Below are 16,797 nucleotides of genomic sequence, written 5' to 3' on the forward strand. Positions count from 1 at the left end.
TATTATTAGAGTGTGTCTTCTTAGTTCACCAAATAGCTACCAAAACAAATGAGATAAGAACATGCGATGTTGGCTTTTTGCTAGGGCCAAAATCTCTCCCTTTTGGAGAGGAAAACCGCACATAATTCTTCTTATAGAGATTCCAATTGACAAATACCAAGACCTTGACCCTTGACCTATTAGGCCACTTCAAGACCAAGACACCAATCCTCTTCAACATTAATGCTGAGATCATTATCACTGCTGCTCCATCACCGAGGTCTTCATCTACAAGGTCTTCATGTGTATAAGAGAGATGAGGATAGATTCAATGATACTATGACAGTCTCATCATGACCTTTTTATCTTCATCAAGAACAAGATTGTGATTGCACCTGTATGTCGAGATAGTGTGCTGCTATGAGTTCGTTCAATTATGCCGAGCCAGTGTGTTACTGTGAGATCCTTCCATCATATCGAGTCAATGTATTACTATTAAATACTTCCACCATGCTTGGACAATGTGTAGAATAGAAGGATTACTTAGATCATCCTTACTATGGTTATGACAGTGCTTAGATTTGTACCGAGGAGGAGACTATGTGCTTCCATCATGCCAAGAGTATCTCACTGTATCATCCATCCAAAATTGCAGTGACACTTCCTCATCCGAGATCCTGAACTACTGCTCCTAATCTGAAATTCCTGCACCTCATGTACCCATCCGAGGTTGTAGATAAGACCAAGTTTCTTACTGCAATTTGTCCGAGATTTCAGAGCTCCTGTGCCTTCATCCGAAATCTCAGAGGCACACGAGATTGTTGTTTCCTGTGGTGACCTCAAGAAGCCATTTATAGTTGTCACGTCTCTATAAATAAGCCGACATGACAGTGAAGTGTTGTGTCACTTCATTTGAGCCGACATCACTGTTCTTATATCATTTTGCTGGTTGACTTGATTGCGTTTGACATCATTTTGTTTGCTGCTCTTCTCAAGAGGATTGTGCTTGTCTTGGAGGGCTGTTGTAGACTAGTATTCATTTACACATAGGCTCAAGAAGAGCTTCTTATACATAACTTTGACTCTTTGATTTCCTTAGACCTATGAAATGAGCAAGAAACTCATTCTTATATTTTTGACAAGTACAAAGATCAAAATCATATTTGTAAACACTGAACCTAGTTACACTTTGTTCAACAGAGTCCTCTGTTGAAGAAAGTGTAACTGGGTTCGGTCTTCATAAATGTAATTTTGATATTTGTACTCGTAAAAGAAAAAAATATTATTTTTGTAAATTGTAAAAATGTTTTCTTTCTCATTGCATAGGTCTAGCACGCGTTGAATTGCTATAGGAAAGTCAAAGAGTCAAAGGAAAAGTTGAAGAATCTTTCTTGGGCATATATCAAATGTATTTGAGTCATAAACAATGTCAAGAATGTTATGCTCTTAACCTGCAAAAAGATACCCAAATACAGAATATGCGAAGAAAGATACCCAGAACATAGAATAGTGAGAGACAACAACAAATATTTTATTATTCAGAAAGCAATGTTCACTGGCCTCTTCGAGGGGGCAACCTCCAATAGAGCAGAGCTCGATACAAAAATAAGACACGATGCTCCTCGCAGGGAGTCTCTATCCTTTATATATGACTCATACATGCAATACCAAGGATCGATACCATGGGTTTTATTAATACCATCTATCTAATACCATGGCCCATTTGCAACTAACTGTGGTCCCGTCATTAATTGCGGGTTAACCACTTACAATTATTAATATGGGCTTTATTGACTCTTTACTATGACTCGATCCCACTACATAAATAAGGGGGTTAGGGTGGGACCCTAACAAAGAAGCCCTCGAAAATGACAAGCACAATTCTCTTCGTCATGTCGGCTTGCAAATCGAATTAAAAGAAGTCATAAGGAGACATGCTGGTTCACACTGTCAAGTCAGCTAAATATGGAGGACAAACTACTATATATACCCAGTTAGGGTCTGCGCAAAAGAACAAGAAAAAAGCTCAGATTCCTCTGTAATTTTCTATGGGTACAGTGAAGTGCAGGAAACTTGGATTCCTTTGAAGTCTCGGATAAGTACAGTGGCACAATATTTTCGGAGAAGTATAGTGTTTCAGAATCTCGGATGAGTACAGTGGTTCTATGTTTCTTGGATGGTCATCATGATCACTGTCTCAGTATAAACAGTCTCGACATAATTGGTGATGAAGATTTTGGTGCAAGGAGCTCTCAATCATACACACTCGACATTACTCTCTAGACATAGTTCGAGTCTCAGCATGATTGTGACCTCACTGTTATACACTCTTGGCATACCAAACATAGTCATAATCTCGGCACAGTGGCAACCATGGTCTCGGACATAATCTTGATGAAGACAAGATCTCGGTGCAACTTTCATATGTATATACATACATATCTCAGTATAGAGACCTCGTTGACATGGTGATGATCTCAGTGAGAGTGCAGCAATGATCTAAGTGAAGATGGAGCTATGGTGCAGCAATAATGATCTCATTGTTATGATGAATATCTCAATGAAGGTGCAGTAATGATGACCTTGGTGAAGCAGTAGTGATGATGATGATCTCAACAATGACGAAGAAGAGGATTGGTGTCTTGGTCTTGGAGTGGCCTAATAGGTCAAGGGTCATGATCTTGGTATTCGTCAATTGGAATCTCTATAAGAAGAATTTTGTGTGGGTTTTCCTCTTAAAGAGTGAGAGTTTTTGGCCCTAGCATAAAGCCAACATCTTGTGTTCTTGTTTCTTTGTTTTGGTAGCTATTTTATGAACTAAGAAGACACACTCTAATAATATCAAAGAGAAGATTATGCTAATAAGCAAAAGTTAAAAGCACCTCACAAATAGTTATCATGACTAGAAGAATCTTATTAACTTCATTTGCTCTAGATTCTTCAACATCCGCTCCCCATGCTCTTAGTGAACTTGATGATAAAGTGAGGTGAAGATACACATGCACTTTGATAACCCAAGTGTCCTAGTTAGCTTTGCCAAACACCTACTTAACTTAACAATCATCTCACATGTGTCCATTTATCTCCAAAACTCATGCATGTGTCCCAGTGAACTAAAGCATGTGGCCAGTTAACTCAAACAAGGAACCTCACAAACTCCTTGTGCCACCTCACTTCTAGACTCATTCATGTGTCCTGGTTACCTCTAGTTGACTTATGCATGCGCCTTAAATGACTCAAGCAAACACCTAATCAACTACAACATGTGCCACATCACCCCAGACTCATGCTTGTGCATTGATCTCTCATGCATGTGCCCTTTTCTTGCTGCCACTTGTCGCTCCCAAAGGTTTCTCAACCCGGAGCTGCCACACCACCGTAGCATGGACTCCACATGTCACTCTGCATGGCTGTTTGCTAAAAATATGAAATCTTTGCATGTCAATGAAATTAAGCTCATTGAACTAAGTTTTCTTTGAGGAATCTAGATATCTACTGAGAATTGACATCCAAGCCTCTGAACTATAACTACTAAAAATAGTAGTATTGTGCATGTCTCCCTAAAAGGGCTCTTTTGAATCATAAGTGTGCAAGGACTCCAATTATGTAACCACCACTGCCATGTGGTCCTCTGAACTCTGCCTCCTAAAATATAGGAGAACTGCCAAAAGTAGTAATCCTCTCCTAAACAGATGAAAAGACCTGCACAATTTTTCTAACTTTGAACCAAGGTTGCACGAAACGGGGAAACGGGTACGAGTTTCCGAAACGGGAAGCGATACGAAACGCGACCTCCCCAAATTTTGGAAACGGGGAAACGCGAATATATATATATATATATATATATAGATATATATATATGGACATTTAAGAAATATGTGCAATCATAAAGCATATATGATACATTTTAATTTATTACATTATGATAAAATTGTCAATTGTCAATGCATAAACTATAAGTATCTAAATTTACATCAGATTTACTCATGAATAATCACATAATGAAAATAGAAATATCCAAAATCAGCCACGAGAAATTTCTAATTTTTTGTCTCGTGCTTGATTGGGAGTCTCCTCCTACATAGTCGAATGACCTTAGTGCTCTTGATTAAATACAAGTTTCATACCCTAGTACCCTACATTCTCTTGATTATTGGGAGTCTCCCCTGCATAGAGGGCTTTGTTCTCTCGATTAAATACAAGTTCCATACCCTAGTACATGATAAAATCCAATGGAAACATTGCAATCACCCCAATCTTGAAATCCTGAAAAACAGATAAGTCTTCTGGATTTTGAGTGAGATCTAAAATTCTACTTTCTCCATATGAAATCCAATGAGGGCGAAACCACTCTCAAACATCCTGAGTCATTTCATGGTAATGTTAAAAATTTAAGTAAAAGGATGAAAATGAAAAATAAAGGTGGTATTCTCCTTTATTTTTCATTTTCATCCTTTTACTTTAAGAATTTAACATTACCATGAACTGCATATCAACACTAGGGCAAAAGTTCACTTTTATAACTTTAGACAGGCATCTGGAAGCAACTAGAAGTCACTAGGATAACGTAACAATAGATTACAAAACAAATAAAAAAATTAAAAATTAAAAAAAACACAAGTAAATGCTGAAACGTGGGTCGTACGGCCCTGAAACGCGTTTCAGTTTCATGAAACGTGGCAGTACGGCCTGAAACGCGTTTCAGGGCCGTACCAAACACGTTTCAGCGTTTCGTACCCGTTTCCGTACGAAAACGCCCTCCTACCCCACGTTTCCTGCAACATAGCTTTGAACCAGGAGCATATCACTGATCCATATTGGATCTAAACTCCGTGGAAACCACCTGTCTCATGAAAAGCTGTCTCTGGAAATAACTCTGAACACCAGCCTGTTGAAGTAATTTGGCCATTGACCCTCCAGTTTGGAAAGGAGGAAAATCTGGGGGTTAACAAGTATGATGATTTTTGGACTCTAGAGGCCATTTAGAGGCTTTGAACATTAATTTTATGTATCCCAAAACTTATACATGGATGAAGATTTACGTATTTGTACCCTTACATGCAATATACGTCAGCAAACTTTGCATATTTGGTGTCTAATGGTTTTGATTTTCATTAATGTATGTGGATATATATTTTTTCTTTTTGAAATTTGAGTATTTTTTTTCACTTTTTATTCAACCAAGTCATTTACTAGTTCCAAGTCAAGTCCCGCCTCCTAATTTTGGGGCCAACTGATTCTGAACAGGTTCTGAGCAGAATAACATTCTTTAAACTGCCATAATATGTCCACACCGCTGTTGGTATTGTATCCTATACATGAGTTATTAGAGAGAATGTGGTAGGTAATTCTGTTTATGTAGGGAGCGTCCCTCGAGTTGGTCCTGTTGTATAACTGCTGCAGATTTAAGATAAAATAGTTTGATATTCTTACCATGTTCTAGTGTACTTGGGTGAATGTGTGTACTTAAAAACTGACTGATGAGTCATGACCATAGCTATTTGAGTTTTATAATCTAAGCGAAAATCCTGCTTATGATAGTGATCAATCAAATTACGTCACTCTGAAAACAACAATATTGAAATGATATACTTATTTGAAGGGCTACTAGATAAGTTGATACTTAGAAATAGGTTGGGGTATCGCTGAGCTACATACCACCTTCATGACTGCACCCTTAAAGCTTCACTGTAGAAATGTGGATTGCCACATCTAACAGATGTTTTTGGTTTGCTTCGACAACACTTAATCACATTAAGCCTGGTTAAAAGTTTTAATTACTGGTTGATATAAAGGACACATGATATTTTCAAGTTTTCATGGTTGTATTTTGGAATATTATTGATGATTTGCCAGTTATCTTGATCATCAGGTTGATGAAGTTGTTAAGTGCACTGAAGCTGGAGATCCTGTTATAAGACGGAGAAGGAAAACAGTAGTGCAGCACTGTGATATTATTGGGAAGAATCTCTGGGATGAACATCCTTATCTACTGTCGGATTAATAATTTTGTAAGTTTTCATTGATAACCTAATTTTTAATCAAAACCCCTTATCCCAAGGTTCCACTCAGATAGTGATAATAATGTTTTGCATTTTGTGTTGAAAAAAATGGTAGCTGCGGTCGGTATTTTCATGGTCAAAATTAAAGGAGAAATCATTTATCTTCCAGCTGTCCAAGTTGGCATCAAATGAACAAGTTGGCCCCATTACTTGAAGGGGTTTGACCCCAAGGTTGAAAACCTCCTCTTTACTCACATATATAATGGCATTCGTTGACCTCATTTGAGATCATATCACACTCACTCATTCGACCAATCACAAGGAGATCTGTTCACACATGCGAAGAAGAGGAAGAGGATTGACTTCTGCATTGACCAGCTTATTTGACTTCTTTTGACCAGCGTTGACTTGATTTGTTTCTCTCTTGTTTGACTGAGCTATTGACTGAAGTTTGGAGGCTGAATGTTGCTTGGTTTGATGACTGTTCATTGAGCAAAATTTTGTATCTGTTCTGGGCTGTTGCCCAAAGTTTGACCACAGGTCAAACTCTGAGATTTGACTGTGCATTTCTATGGAAATTGCAGGACTGAATTTGGCCCTTTAACCAGCATCGTCAGGCTGAAATTTGGCCCCTTGTACAGACTTTGACTGTGAGCAGATCGTTGACCAGATTCTCTCTCCTTTGACTGGTTTGACTCGACATTCATTGAGTCAAAGGTTGGCTTTTTTTGTGGAATAGTCTGATATACAATTGATGAATTGAACTCTATCTCACAAGGAAAGATTGTCGGGAAATATTGCCAGGTTTCCCCCCTTGTGGGGTTTTGTGACTTGTCGCAGGAAATTTTGGTGCCTCGTCTTTTTGTTTTCACTGTGATCACTATTGCTCTATGGAAGTTTATGGTTCAAATTTTCAAGTATAACTGCTTAATGATCGGAATGCTCTAAAGAAGTCAAATTGTACCATTGGAAGTAGTTATCATTTTGAAAATTGTTCTAGTCTTGTTTGCAACTAGTGTGAAAATTTATGAATCTAACAAATCAGAAATCCTACTACAGTAAACTGTATTGCATTACCTACTTGTGTTCTTCATTTTAACAAGTTATTTTTAGTATTATTCAGAAAATATTAATGCAAATACACTTCCGCCTACACCAATATACAAATCAAGTACTGAAAAAATAAATGAGACAACCACACAAAGGACACACTTATTTTTGGACTAAAAATTTCCAGAAAAACCCAGTGTGGGAAGACCGGTGTAGCAGATATGAGGGTTTTATTACTATGCAGATTTCCGAATACAACTATGGTGCCAAATCCGGCTCACCCAACAGAGAATAAACCCGACAAAAGTACCTCTATTCAGAGACAAATATTATGGCGGATCCAGCAATTGGATGAACAAACCCCACACAGGACTACGCCTATCCCCAGTGCTGTGCAGCGATGGCTGCTCCCAACTCTGCGCTGGGACTGTGCCACCTTCTCGGTGAGCCTTCCCGGTTCAGAAATCATTCTACTGAATTGATGCCCAATCTGCCTCACAGAAACCCCAGCGCTGCCTCTGCGTGACTGCGTCAGCCCTCCAGCCTCCGCGTCACCCTTCTGGAGCTACTCTGTCTCTCCCTTGTGCTGCATTGCCTCTCTGTTATGTATTCTCGGCCTTGGTCGAAAGTCCCGCTGCCGAACTGCCCATCTCTGCATTAGAAGCTTACTTCGAAATTCTCAGCAAACCATGCTCCAGATTTTCGATCTAGCTCAAGCGCTGCTCTCCCTATGTGTATTCTCCAATTGACCCCAAGCCTTCCTTTATACTTTTTCTGTTGAGAAATCAATGATCGTGATCTAATCTCTAATCAACAACCAATATAAAATTAGACTTGATCCTCGTCACTTAGAAGCTTGTCACCCATATTTACATTAATTCACTTTAATTATTTGAATTTCCTAAGTTTTAACTTAGGCACCATTAAAAATAATTAATTATTTGAATAACATGCACTCCGGGTGGAATTTCTCCAAACGATTTTTTGGGTCTTGGAGTTCTCATGTGTTCTAGCCCCTCCACAAAATTTCGGATTTAGAGCACATTCGATGCTACCCAAAAATCAACAACTAGAACATCAACATGGAATTAGAGCTTTGGTGAAGGAAAAGAGCATTGGGATCACCTTGAAGAGCATTGTGATCACTTTGAAGAGCATTGAAATCCTCATCTTTTGTCTCGATTGATCATATTCATCATGAATTCCTTCAAGAAGACAAAAAACAAGCTTGAAGGAGATACGAACTTCAGAGCGTGGAGGACTAGAATTGACCTTGTTCTTGCAAGGTATAAAGTCCTGGGTATTGTGAAAGGAAAAGTTACTGAAGCAATTGATCAAGCAAGAAAATACAAGTTCCAAGAAGATGACATCTTGGCTATGAGCATCATTTTGGAATCTATAACTATCAACAACATTAGTCAATCTATAAGTCTAATGAATGAACGTCGTGATGTTAAGATGACATGCATCATACTTCATAAGGATTTTAATTGAGAGATCAACTCAAAGCCTTTGAAGAAGAGTTACCTGATAAAGAACTAGTAGCTATAGCAGTCAATGGTTTCCGTGACTCTTGGGATTTGTTTGCATCAAGCATTAGTGGTAGAGAAAATGTTCCTTACTTTGATAAACTATCAGTTGCTTGCACTCAAGAAGAATCTATGCTCATGTCTAAAGGCAAGATTCCAAATCTAGGTGAAGATTCTCAAGATTTTGCAGCCCACTCAAAGAATAGCAAGGGAAGGATAAATTATGGAAGAGTTCAAAGAAGTATTGGTAGAAGTCCTACTTCAAGATCAGCTCCAAGACCTGCTCCACAAAGAAGACCTCCCCCTCCCTCTCAAGAAAGAAGTGACATGTCAAATGTTCAAGGTTATCGTTGCCAAGCATATGGGCAATATCAAAATAGGTGTCCTCAAAGAAATGATGATTGAAAAAGGAAAGGGAAGCAACAACTTTTGCAGCGGATCTTAATGAACCTTCATTCAAGAGGAGGCCTAGGAAGGAAGATTATGAAAATGATGAGTGTTGCTTTTATTTTGCTTTCCTAGGTTGTATTGCAGGTCATGATGAAATTTGGTTGGTGGACAGTGGTGCCTCTAGGCACATGACTGGAAGTCGTCATAATCTCTCTGAATTGGTTGAAAAGAAGATAGCTCAAAGGGTGGAGCTTGGAGACTAACAAGTACGAAGTCAAGGGCATTGGTTCATCATCCTTCCAATTGGAATCAAGAGGTAATGTCTCTATTAACAATATTTTATATGTTCCTAGTTTGAAGAAGAATTTGTTGTCCATTTCATCTCTTGAAGACAAAGGATATAGAATTGCCTTCATTGATGGTCAAGTTCTATTGTGGAAGAAAGAATCCTCCTTTGAATTTGCCAAGGTCATTGGTGTATGAATAGGAGGCCTATATTGTCTCCTTGGTCGCTCAATTCAAGCCTTGATACACAACACCTTTGATTTTTGTGAACTATGGCATTAGAGGTACGCTCATTTTCCTTATAAAGCTTTGAATAGAATGAAGGATTTTGTAGTAGCAGTAGCTGCAGGGGGGACGAAATTTCAGATCTGCAGTGGTGATGGAAAATTTTGTAGCAGAAGGTCGAAGAAGTGCTTATGGAAGAGATTTGACTGGGTTTGACTGGATCAAGGTTCACACATCATCCAAAGAGGTTGGTCTTGGTCTTGGAGGGTATTGGTGTTAGTCTTAATGTCTTGGAACTCGTCAATTGAAGAATCTATAAGGAAGAGAAGAGATTTGCGGGTTTTCCTCTCAAGTGGAGAGGTTTTGGCCCTGACTTGCAACCTATATTCTATGTTCTCTAATGAAGATGAGAGCTAGAGGGAGTGCCCTAGGGTATATGCTGCCCTAGATAACATGCCCTAGATCTAAAAGCAGTCATGGGAGAATAAGATCTACGTTGCTCAAAAAGCCGGAATTGTCGGAAAAGCCAGAACTGTCGGAAAAGTTGGAAAAGCTGGAAAAGCCAGAATTGCCAGAAAAGCCAGAAAAGTCGGAACTGCTAGAAAAGCCGGAATTGTCGAAAAAGCCAGAAAATCCGGAAATGCCGGAACTACCGGAAAAGTCGGAACGGTCGGAATTGTTGGAAACGCCGGAAAAGTCGAAAAACCGGAACTGTTGGAAAAGCCGAAATTGCAGGAAAAGCCGGAACTTCCAGAAAAGCCAGAACTGTCGGAAAAGACAGAGAAGCTGGAATTGCCGAAAAAGACAGAACTGCCTGAAAAGCCTGAACTGCCAGAAAAGTCTGAAAAGCTGGAAATGCCGAAAAAGACAGAAAAGCCGGAAATGTTGGAAATGCCAGAACTATCGGAACTGCCGGAAAAGGCAAAACTGTCGGGAACAGTTAGAACTGCCAGAACTGCGGGGAACTGCCGAAACAGCCTATGCATCTGTCTCTGAAGGAGAGAAGCATGCAAGGGATAACTAACTAACATTGGGACAATTGTATGGTTCTTAGCAGCAAATACACCAATCATGAAATGTTACAGCTAGCATGTAAGGGACAATTAGCATGCAACAACCATGCTAAGGACAACAAGCATGCTAGGGACAACAATCAAGCAAGGTGTAGCCAACACATAGGTCAGGATGGCAACATGGTGCAGCAATGGCACATAATGCAGTACAGTGATGGGTACAATCATGATTAATGAAGCGTGATGAGATGTAACATATTGATGATGGGTTCAACATGGTGCAGCGCAGTGAAGTGCAGCATGATGACGAAATGCAGCACAACGATAGGTAAAGGAGTCACCTTGGAGAATTAGTTGAATCAGCATGTCTTCAACTGATCTCATGTATCATCTTCTTAGAGATGATGTATGCTCTTATCTAGCTAAGTCAAAGTGTTGAGTTCTGTTGTAAACATACTATCTCTCTCTCTCTCTCTCTGCTGAAGAACATATAAGAAGAATTTCAAGGGTTTCCCCACATTGGGGTTTGTCCCTGGCTAGCGCCACATCTTGTGTCCTCTTGTCTTGGCTTGTCTTCTACGATTTATGTTTATGTTCTATCTGCAGTTTACTTTAATGTTGATGTGATTGCTAATTTGAAAAAGATATGGAGCTAACTGTGAAAATTGAAATAAATTGCTCTAAGCGTAGAACATACCTAAAATTAACATGGAATGAGAGCTGAGGTGAAGACAATGCCCAAGCAAGAGTGAAAGAGCAATCACCAAAGATAGTTGGGAAAGGACAAAAGGATCAGTGGATTCCTCATCCCTCTTCAAATTTACCAAGGGTGAAGTCGAAGCAGAGAATATTATCATAATGGCGCAGCGGAATATGGCCTACCTAAAGATCACTTCATTGGAAGACCGGATCTCAGGGTGGAAGGAAGGGCAGATAACTAGTTCGGCCATTATGCGAAGGAGTGTCCGAATGGTAGGGACACATCACTTGATGATGATAACAATTGTTCCAGGGACATCTTCAATGATAAAAGGTATGACAGGTAATGCAGGTCATCAAGGAAATGGCCGACTCTTCATAGAAAGCAAGGAACCCCAGGTATGAAGAATCAAATGTTGTTTCTGATAAGATAAATAAGCGTTATCTTGTATTGGCCCTCTCCTTCAGATTCTTTGGGAATCCGACTTATAGATTATAGTGCTTCAAGGCACTTCATCGGATAGATGGGTGCACTCTTTAATTTGGTAGAGATGGAAACAATTGTGGGATTATACTTGGAGCTGATGCCACCTATCCCGAAAAGGGTGTAGGGAATGTTAACTCTCAATTGAATAAGGGTAACTCGATTCATTTACAGAATCTCTTTTATGTACCTGATCACAATAAGGACCTAGTGTCCATCTCGAAAATGGAAGTCAAAGGTTTCAGGGTGGCATTCATCGATGGAAAGGTACGTGTTAGAAATATAATTTTCCAAGATGCTTTTTTCTCATGGGTTCAGGGTTGGAAATTTGTATCAAGTTGCAGGATGGTCCATTGGGGATCATGTCAATTGACATATCGCATCTATAACACTGGAGGTGTACCTATGGGGCCCTCCCTAATGTGAGTCAAATGGTGATAGGGATGTCTGAATTCAGGTAGAGCATGAAGGTACATGTCTGAGATGTACCGAAGGAAAATATTATAAGGGGACCATTCCCCTCATGCAGCACGTCCACAGGTTTGGAACAACCCGAGGAGTTTGAGATTCATGAATGGGAATCTCATGTTTATAGGTGGAAGAAAGCCCTCTATGGCTTGAAGCAAAACACCCCGGGCGTAGTATGAGAGGATTGATAGCTGTCTGATGAAGTTGAGATTCACTAGGTTTGAAACCGATCCAAAACATTACCTGAAGGTTGTGGATGATAGACCTTTCATATTGACACCTTATGAGGATGACCTATTTCTGATAGGTGTAGACCCTCTCATTTGCAGAAGTAAGAGGGAGTTGGATTTCGAATGTGGAATGATAAACTGGAAGCCTGTGACTACCTCGAGGATATTAACTTTCAGAAGTTATATGGTAGTGATGTTGAACCAGATTTGGGAAATGCCTCTGAGTTTCATAAACTCATTCGCGTAATGTTCCTGGTGAACTTCCGTCCAGACATATGTTTTGCAGTTAGCATGGTGAGCTCATATTTGGTTGAGCCTCACTGGATTAGTGCCAAGAATCTTCTGAGATATCTTCGGGGCACAATCTCTCATGGATTGAGATACACTGCCAGAAATATGAAACTACATGATTATTCGAACGCTGAGTGGGCAGGCAGTGTGGAGGATCACTAGAGCAATTCTCAGTGTTGGTTCTCTTTGGATTCTGCTTCGATATCATGGATGAGCAGGAAGTAGAAATCGGTTGCTATAAGCACCGCCGAGACCAAATACACAGCTACGAGTATGATCTCGTGTGAAGTTGCATGGTTGTAGAAGCTCTTAAGTGAGTTGTTCGTACACATGATGAATACCACTGTGATTCTCTGTGACAACTAGAGGTGGGATTCGATTATTGAGGAATCCCGTATTCAATGATTGCTCCAACAGATAGACATCAGATACTGCGTTATCTGGGATATGGTAAGTCGATGAGCGAGGAGGCTTCATCACATTGAGACTGATGTACAGGTTGCAGACATTTTTTGTCAAAGCCCCGGGGAAATGTCAAATCTGTAACTTTCCTGAATGACTTGGAGTCGTTGAGAGACCTTCTTATAAGGATCTTGCATGTTGCATGCATTGAGCTCTGGGAGCTCTGGGGGGCTTGGGGTACTTACTGGAGCAACATACGACCACAGGGCGACTCACCCTCCCCTTGTGGTGCGCTGTGGAATAGGATTATTCGTTCTCCTATGGGCCAGGATGATTCATTCTCCGTGGCCACTGTGGAACATGATGATTTGTTCTCCTGTGGGCCAGGATGATTCGTTCTCCGTGGGCCAGGATGATTCTTTCCCCGTGGCGACTGTGGAACAGGATGATTCGTTCTCTTGTGGCCCAGGATGATTCGTTCTCCATGGCGACTGTGGAACAAGATGATTCATTCTCCTGTGGGCCAGGATGATTCGTTCTCCGTGGCATCCACTGACAGGATGATTCGTTCTCCTATGGACGGGATGATTCGTTCTCCTGTCGAGGCATCCTACCCATGCAGTTTGGGACTCATGGGAAGTACCTCTCATCTGATCAATGAGTAGGGAAATGAGGATAGGGACCATAATAGTTCTATCAATAGACGCATCGTTGTATCTACCGTACTCCCTATGCTAGGATGACCTACATTGATCTAGGATCAATTAAACAAATCTGGGATTAGTATGAGTGGTTTGAGACACTCTCTTGTGATATTTATCTGGGATCAATGAAACTGATCTGGGATTAGTGTGAGTGGTTTGAGACACGCTCTTGTGATATTGATCTAGGATCAATGAAATTGATCTGGGATCGGTATGAGTGGTTTGAGACACTCTCTTGTGATATTGATCTGGGATCAATAAAACTGACTTCGGGTCAGTAAGAGTGATGTGACACACTCTCTTCAAATGAAACTGACTTCGGGTCAGTAGAGAATGGTATGAGACATTCTCGATCAATTCTTCTTCTTCATGGTTCAACAGAGCAGAGCAAAGTAGAGCAGAGCAAAGCAAAGCAAAGCAGAGTAGAGCAGAGTAGAGCTCAGCAGATCAGAGCAGAGTAGAACAGTGCAGGGCCCTGATGGCAGAGATAGTATAGTTGGACATATGGATCAGCGGATGGAGTTCTCCCTAGTTGAGAGGGAGTGTTAAAATTGGCAACTAGGGCCAAACTCCATGTGGGTCATCTTATTTATGGCAGCTGATATTTTTCTTGGATCCCTCTCATCGAGAGGTGTAGGATTGATCTAAAGATCATTCGATTCCGATAAGTATTTATGAAGATATGAATTTATTTTGATTATGGACAAATTGTCAAGTCGGCCAGCAACTTATGTAGGCTCAGAAGCCCAACAGTCATGTCTATTCAACCTCTACGTTTTAGTATAAATAGAAGAGGACTTGAAGTCATTTGTCACACACACACTCTGTTAAATTGGCAACTAGGGCCAAACTCCATGTGGGTCAGCTTATTTATGGCAACTGATATTTTTATTGGATCCCTCTCATCGAGAGGTGTAGGATTGATCCAAAGATCATCTGATTCTGATAAGTATTTATGAAGATATGAATTTATTTTGATTATGGATTTATTATCTAGCTGACTAGCATCTGATGTAGGCTTAAGAAGCCCAAACATCATGTCTATTCAACCTCTACGATTTAGTATAAATTCAAGGTACTTGAAGTCATTTTGTAATACACATATGCTCTTAAGGTGATCTCCTCCTCTCCATGTTTTTGGGTTTTGGTGAAGGAGAGACACCAAAAGTGTACGCTGGTCTTGTATGGTGCCCTAGCCGCAGAGCCGCAGATGAAGCCCTAGCTGCAGTATGATGATCCTAGCAGCAAAGATGGAGACCCTGATACACTGTGCAAGAAGCCCTTATATAGTTAACTAATACGTTGTCCAAGAGGCCCTTGTACGCTGTCACACATTGCCTGTAGAAGCCTAAACACAGATCAATAGAGACCTGTTCACACAACAGGAAGAAGACTTGTTCACGCAGCAAAGGAGACATGTGCACAGGAGACATGTTCACGCAGCAAAGGGAAGACATCATACACTGTAATAAAGACCTTCTAAACGCAGTCTATATGCAACAATATATACGCACAGCATGGAGCACTTATATGCTGTCCAACATAAAGCGTAGCCGCAGTAAAATAAATGAAGCCGTAGTCATAAGGGTAGCCGCAGTGATATAAAGGAAGGTGTAGTCAAGACCTGGCATGTATGGGGGCAGATCCGCACTGCAAAAAAAAGAATGACGCTGATCTTAAGTGAGTACAGGTTCTTGATGTCAAGGTGCAGGTTCAGTATGTCTCAGATAAACATCACTTCGGACCTGCCTTCTAAATAGCCTAAGCACATGGATATAAATGTATATGGGTAAGCATGCTCTAACACTGTCTCAGCTAAATGGAGATGACGTTAAGTGATTATCTCAGTGATATATATATATGACTGTCTTGGCATAATAGTCATAATGATGAACAACAACAATGATAGAACTATGATGGTCAAGAGATCCTTGGTATGCTTGTAAAAGTACTCAACATAATAAGGATGAAGAGTCTCAGATCATAATGATAGAAGTAGCATCATGGGCATGTCAGTAAAGGGCAGCACAATGATGAATGAGACAACATGATGTATGGGTAGCAGCATGATGACGATGATTCATATTAGCATGGGCAGCATGAAGCATGATGAGATCATGGGCAACATGGGTAGCTTGAAGCATGATGATGCATGAGCAGCATGAAGTATGAAGTCATGGACAACTTGATGTATGGGTAGCACAGTGATCATGTGCAGCATGAAGATGCATGATGCAGCATGATGGTGCTACACGGTAAGGTGCAGCAGATGAACGAAATGGATAGGTGAAGTCGTCACCTTGGAGATTCAGTTGAAGTAGAATGTTTTCAACTGATCTCATCATTCTAGGAAATGATCTATGCTGAGATCCAGATAAGTCAAAGTGTTGACTTCTGTTGTAAATGTATTATCTCTTTCTCTCTCTACTAAACTTTGAAGATAAAAGAAGATTTGATCAAAGGGTTTCCCCACACATTGTGGGGTTTGTCCCTGGCTAGCGCCACATCTTGTGTCCTCTTGTCTTGGCTTGTCTTCAACGATTTATATTTGTGTTCTATCTGCAGTTTACTTTATGCTAATATGGAAAATAAATTAAATAAATTGCTCCAGCATAGAACATACCAAAAATTAACATCACTCTTGTGATCTCACTTCATCCTGTTTTGGGTTTGATGAAGATGAGAGCTAGAGGGAGTTCCCTAGGATATACGCTGCCCTAGATAACATGCCCTAGATCTAAATGTAGTCATGGGAGACTAAGCTGAGACGTTGCTCAAAAAGTCGGAACTGACAGAAAAGCCGGAACTGTCGAAAAAGCTGGAACTGCCAGAAAAGTCGGAAATGCCGGAAAAGCTGGAAACGCGGGAACTATCGGAAAAGCTGGAAAAGCCGGAACTGTCGGAAAAGCCGAAAATGCCGGAAAAGCCAGAACTGTCAGAAAAGCCGGAACTGCTGGAAAAGACGGAAAATCCGGAACTACTGAAAAAGACGGAACTGCCGGAAAAGCTGGCATTGCCAAAAAAGTCGGAAATGCCGGAAAAGCCA

At 40.4% G+C, this 16,797-nt stretch overlaps 1 protein-coding gene across 15 annotated transcripts in view; it reads left to right on the forward strand.

Moving 5' to 3' along the window:
* Window positions 1–16,797, forward strand: part of LOC149233060 (tRNAHis guanylyltransferase) — a 234,506-nt gene that overhangs the window by 162,417 nt on the left and 55,292 nt on the right. For 11 of the 15 annotated variants that reach the window (XR_016248208.1, XR_016248210.1, XR_016248212.1 and 8 more), the window contains 2 exons: window positions 5,852–5,990; window positions 6,566–6,698. Coding sequence is in view for 4 of the 15 variants with exons in the window: in XM_089379676.1 (XP_089235802.1) it covers window positions 5,852–5,983 (132 nt within the window). In the remaining 11 variants the exon portion in view is untranslated. The remainder of the gene's footprint in view (window positions 1–5,851; window positions 5,991–6,565; window positions 6,699–16,797) is intronic. The other 4 variants (XM_089379676.1, XM_089379677.1, XM_089379675.1 and 1 more) reach the window with 1 other exon arrangement.

Source organism: Pinus tabuliformis, chromosome J, assembly GCF_031772625.1.
Source record: "Pinus tabuliformis cultivar Carrire ecotype Pingquan chromosome J, CPIR1, whole genome shotgun sequence".
Taxonomy (NCBI): domain Eukaryota; kingdom Viridiplantae; phylum Streptophyta; class Pinopsida; order Pinales; family Pinaceae; genus Pinus; species Pinus tabuliformis.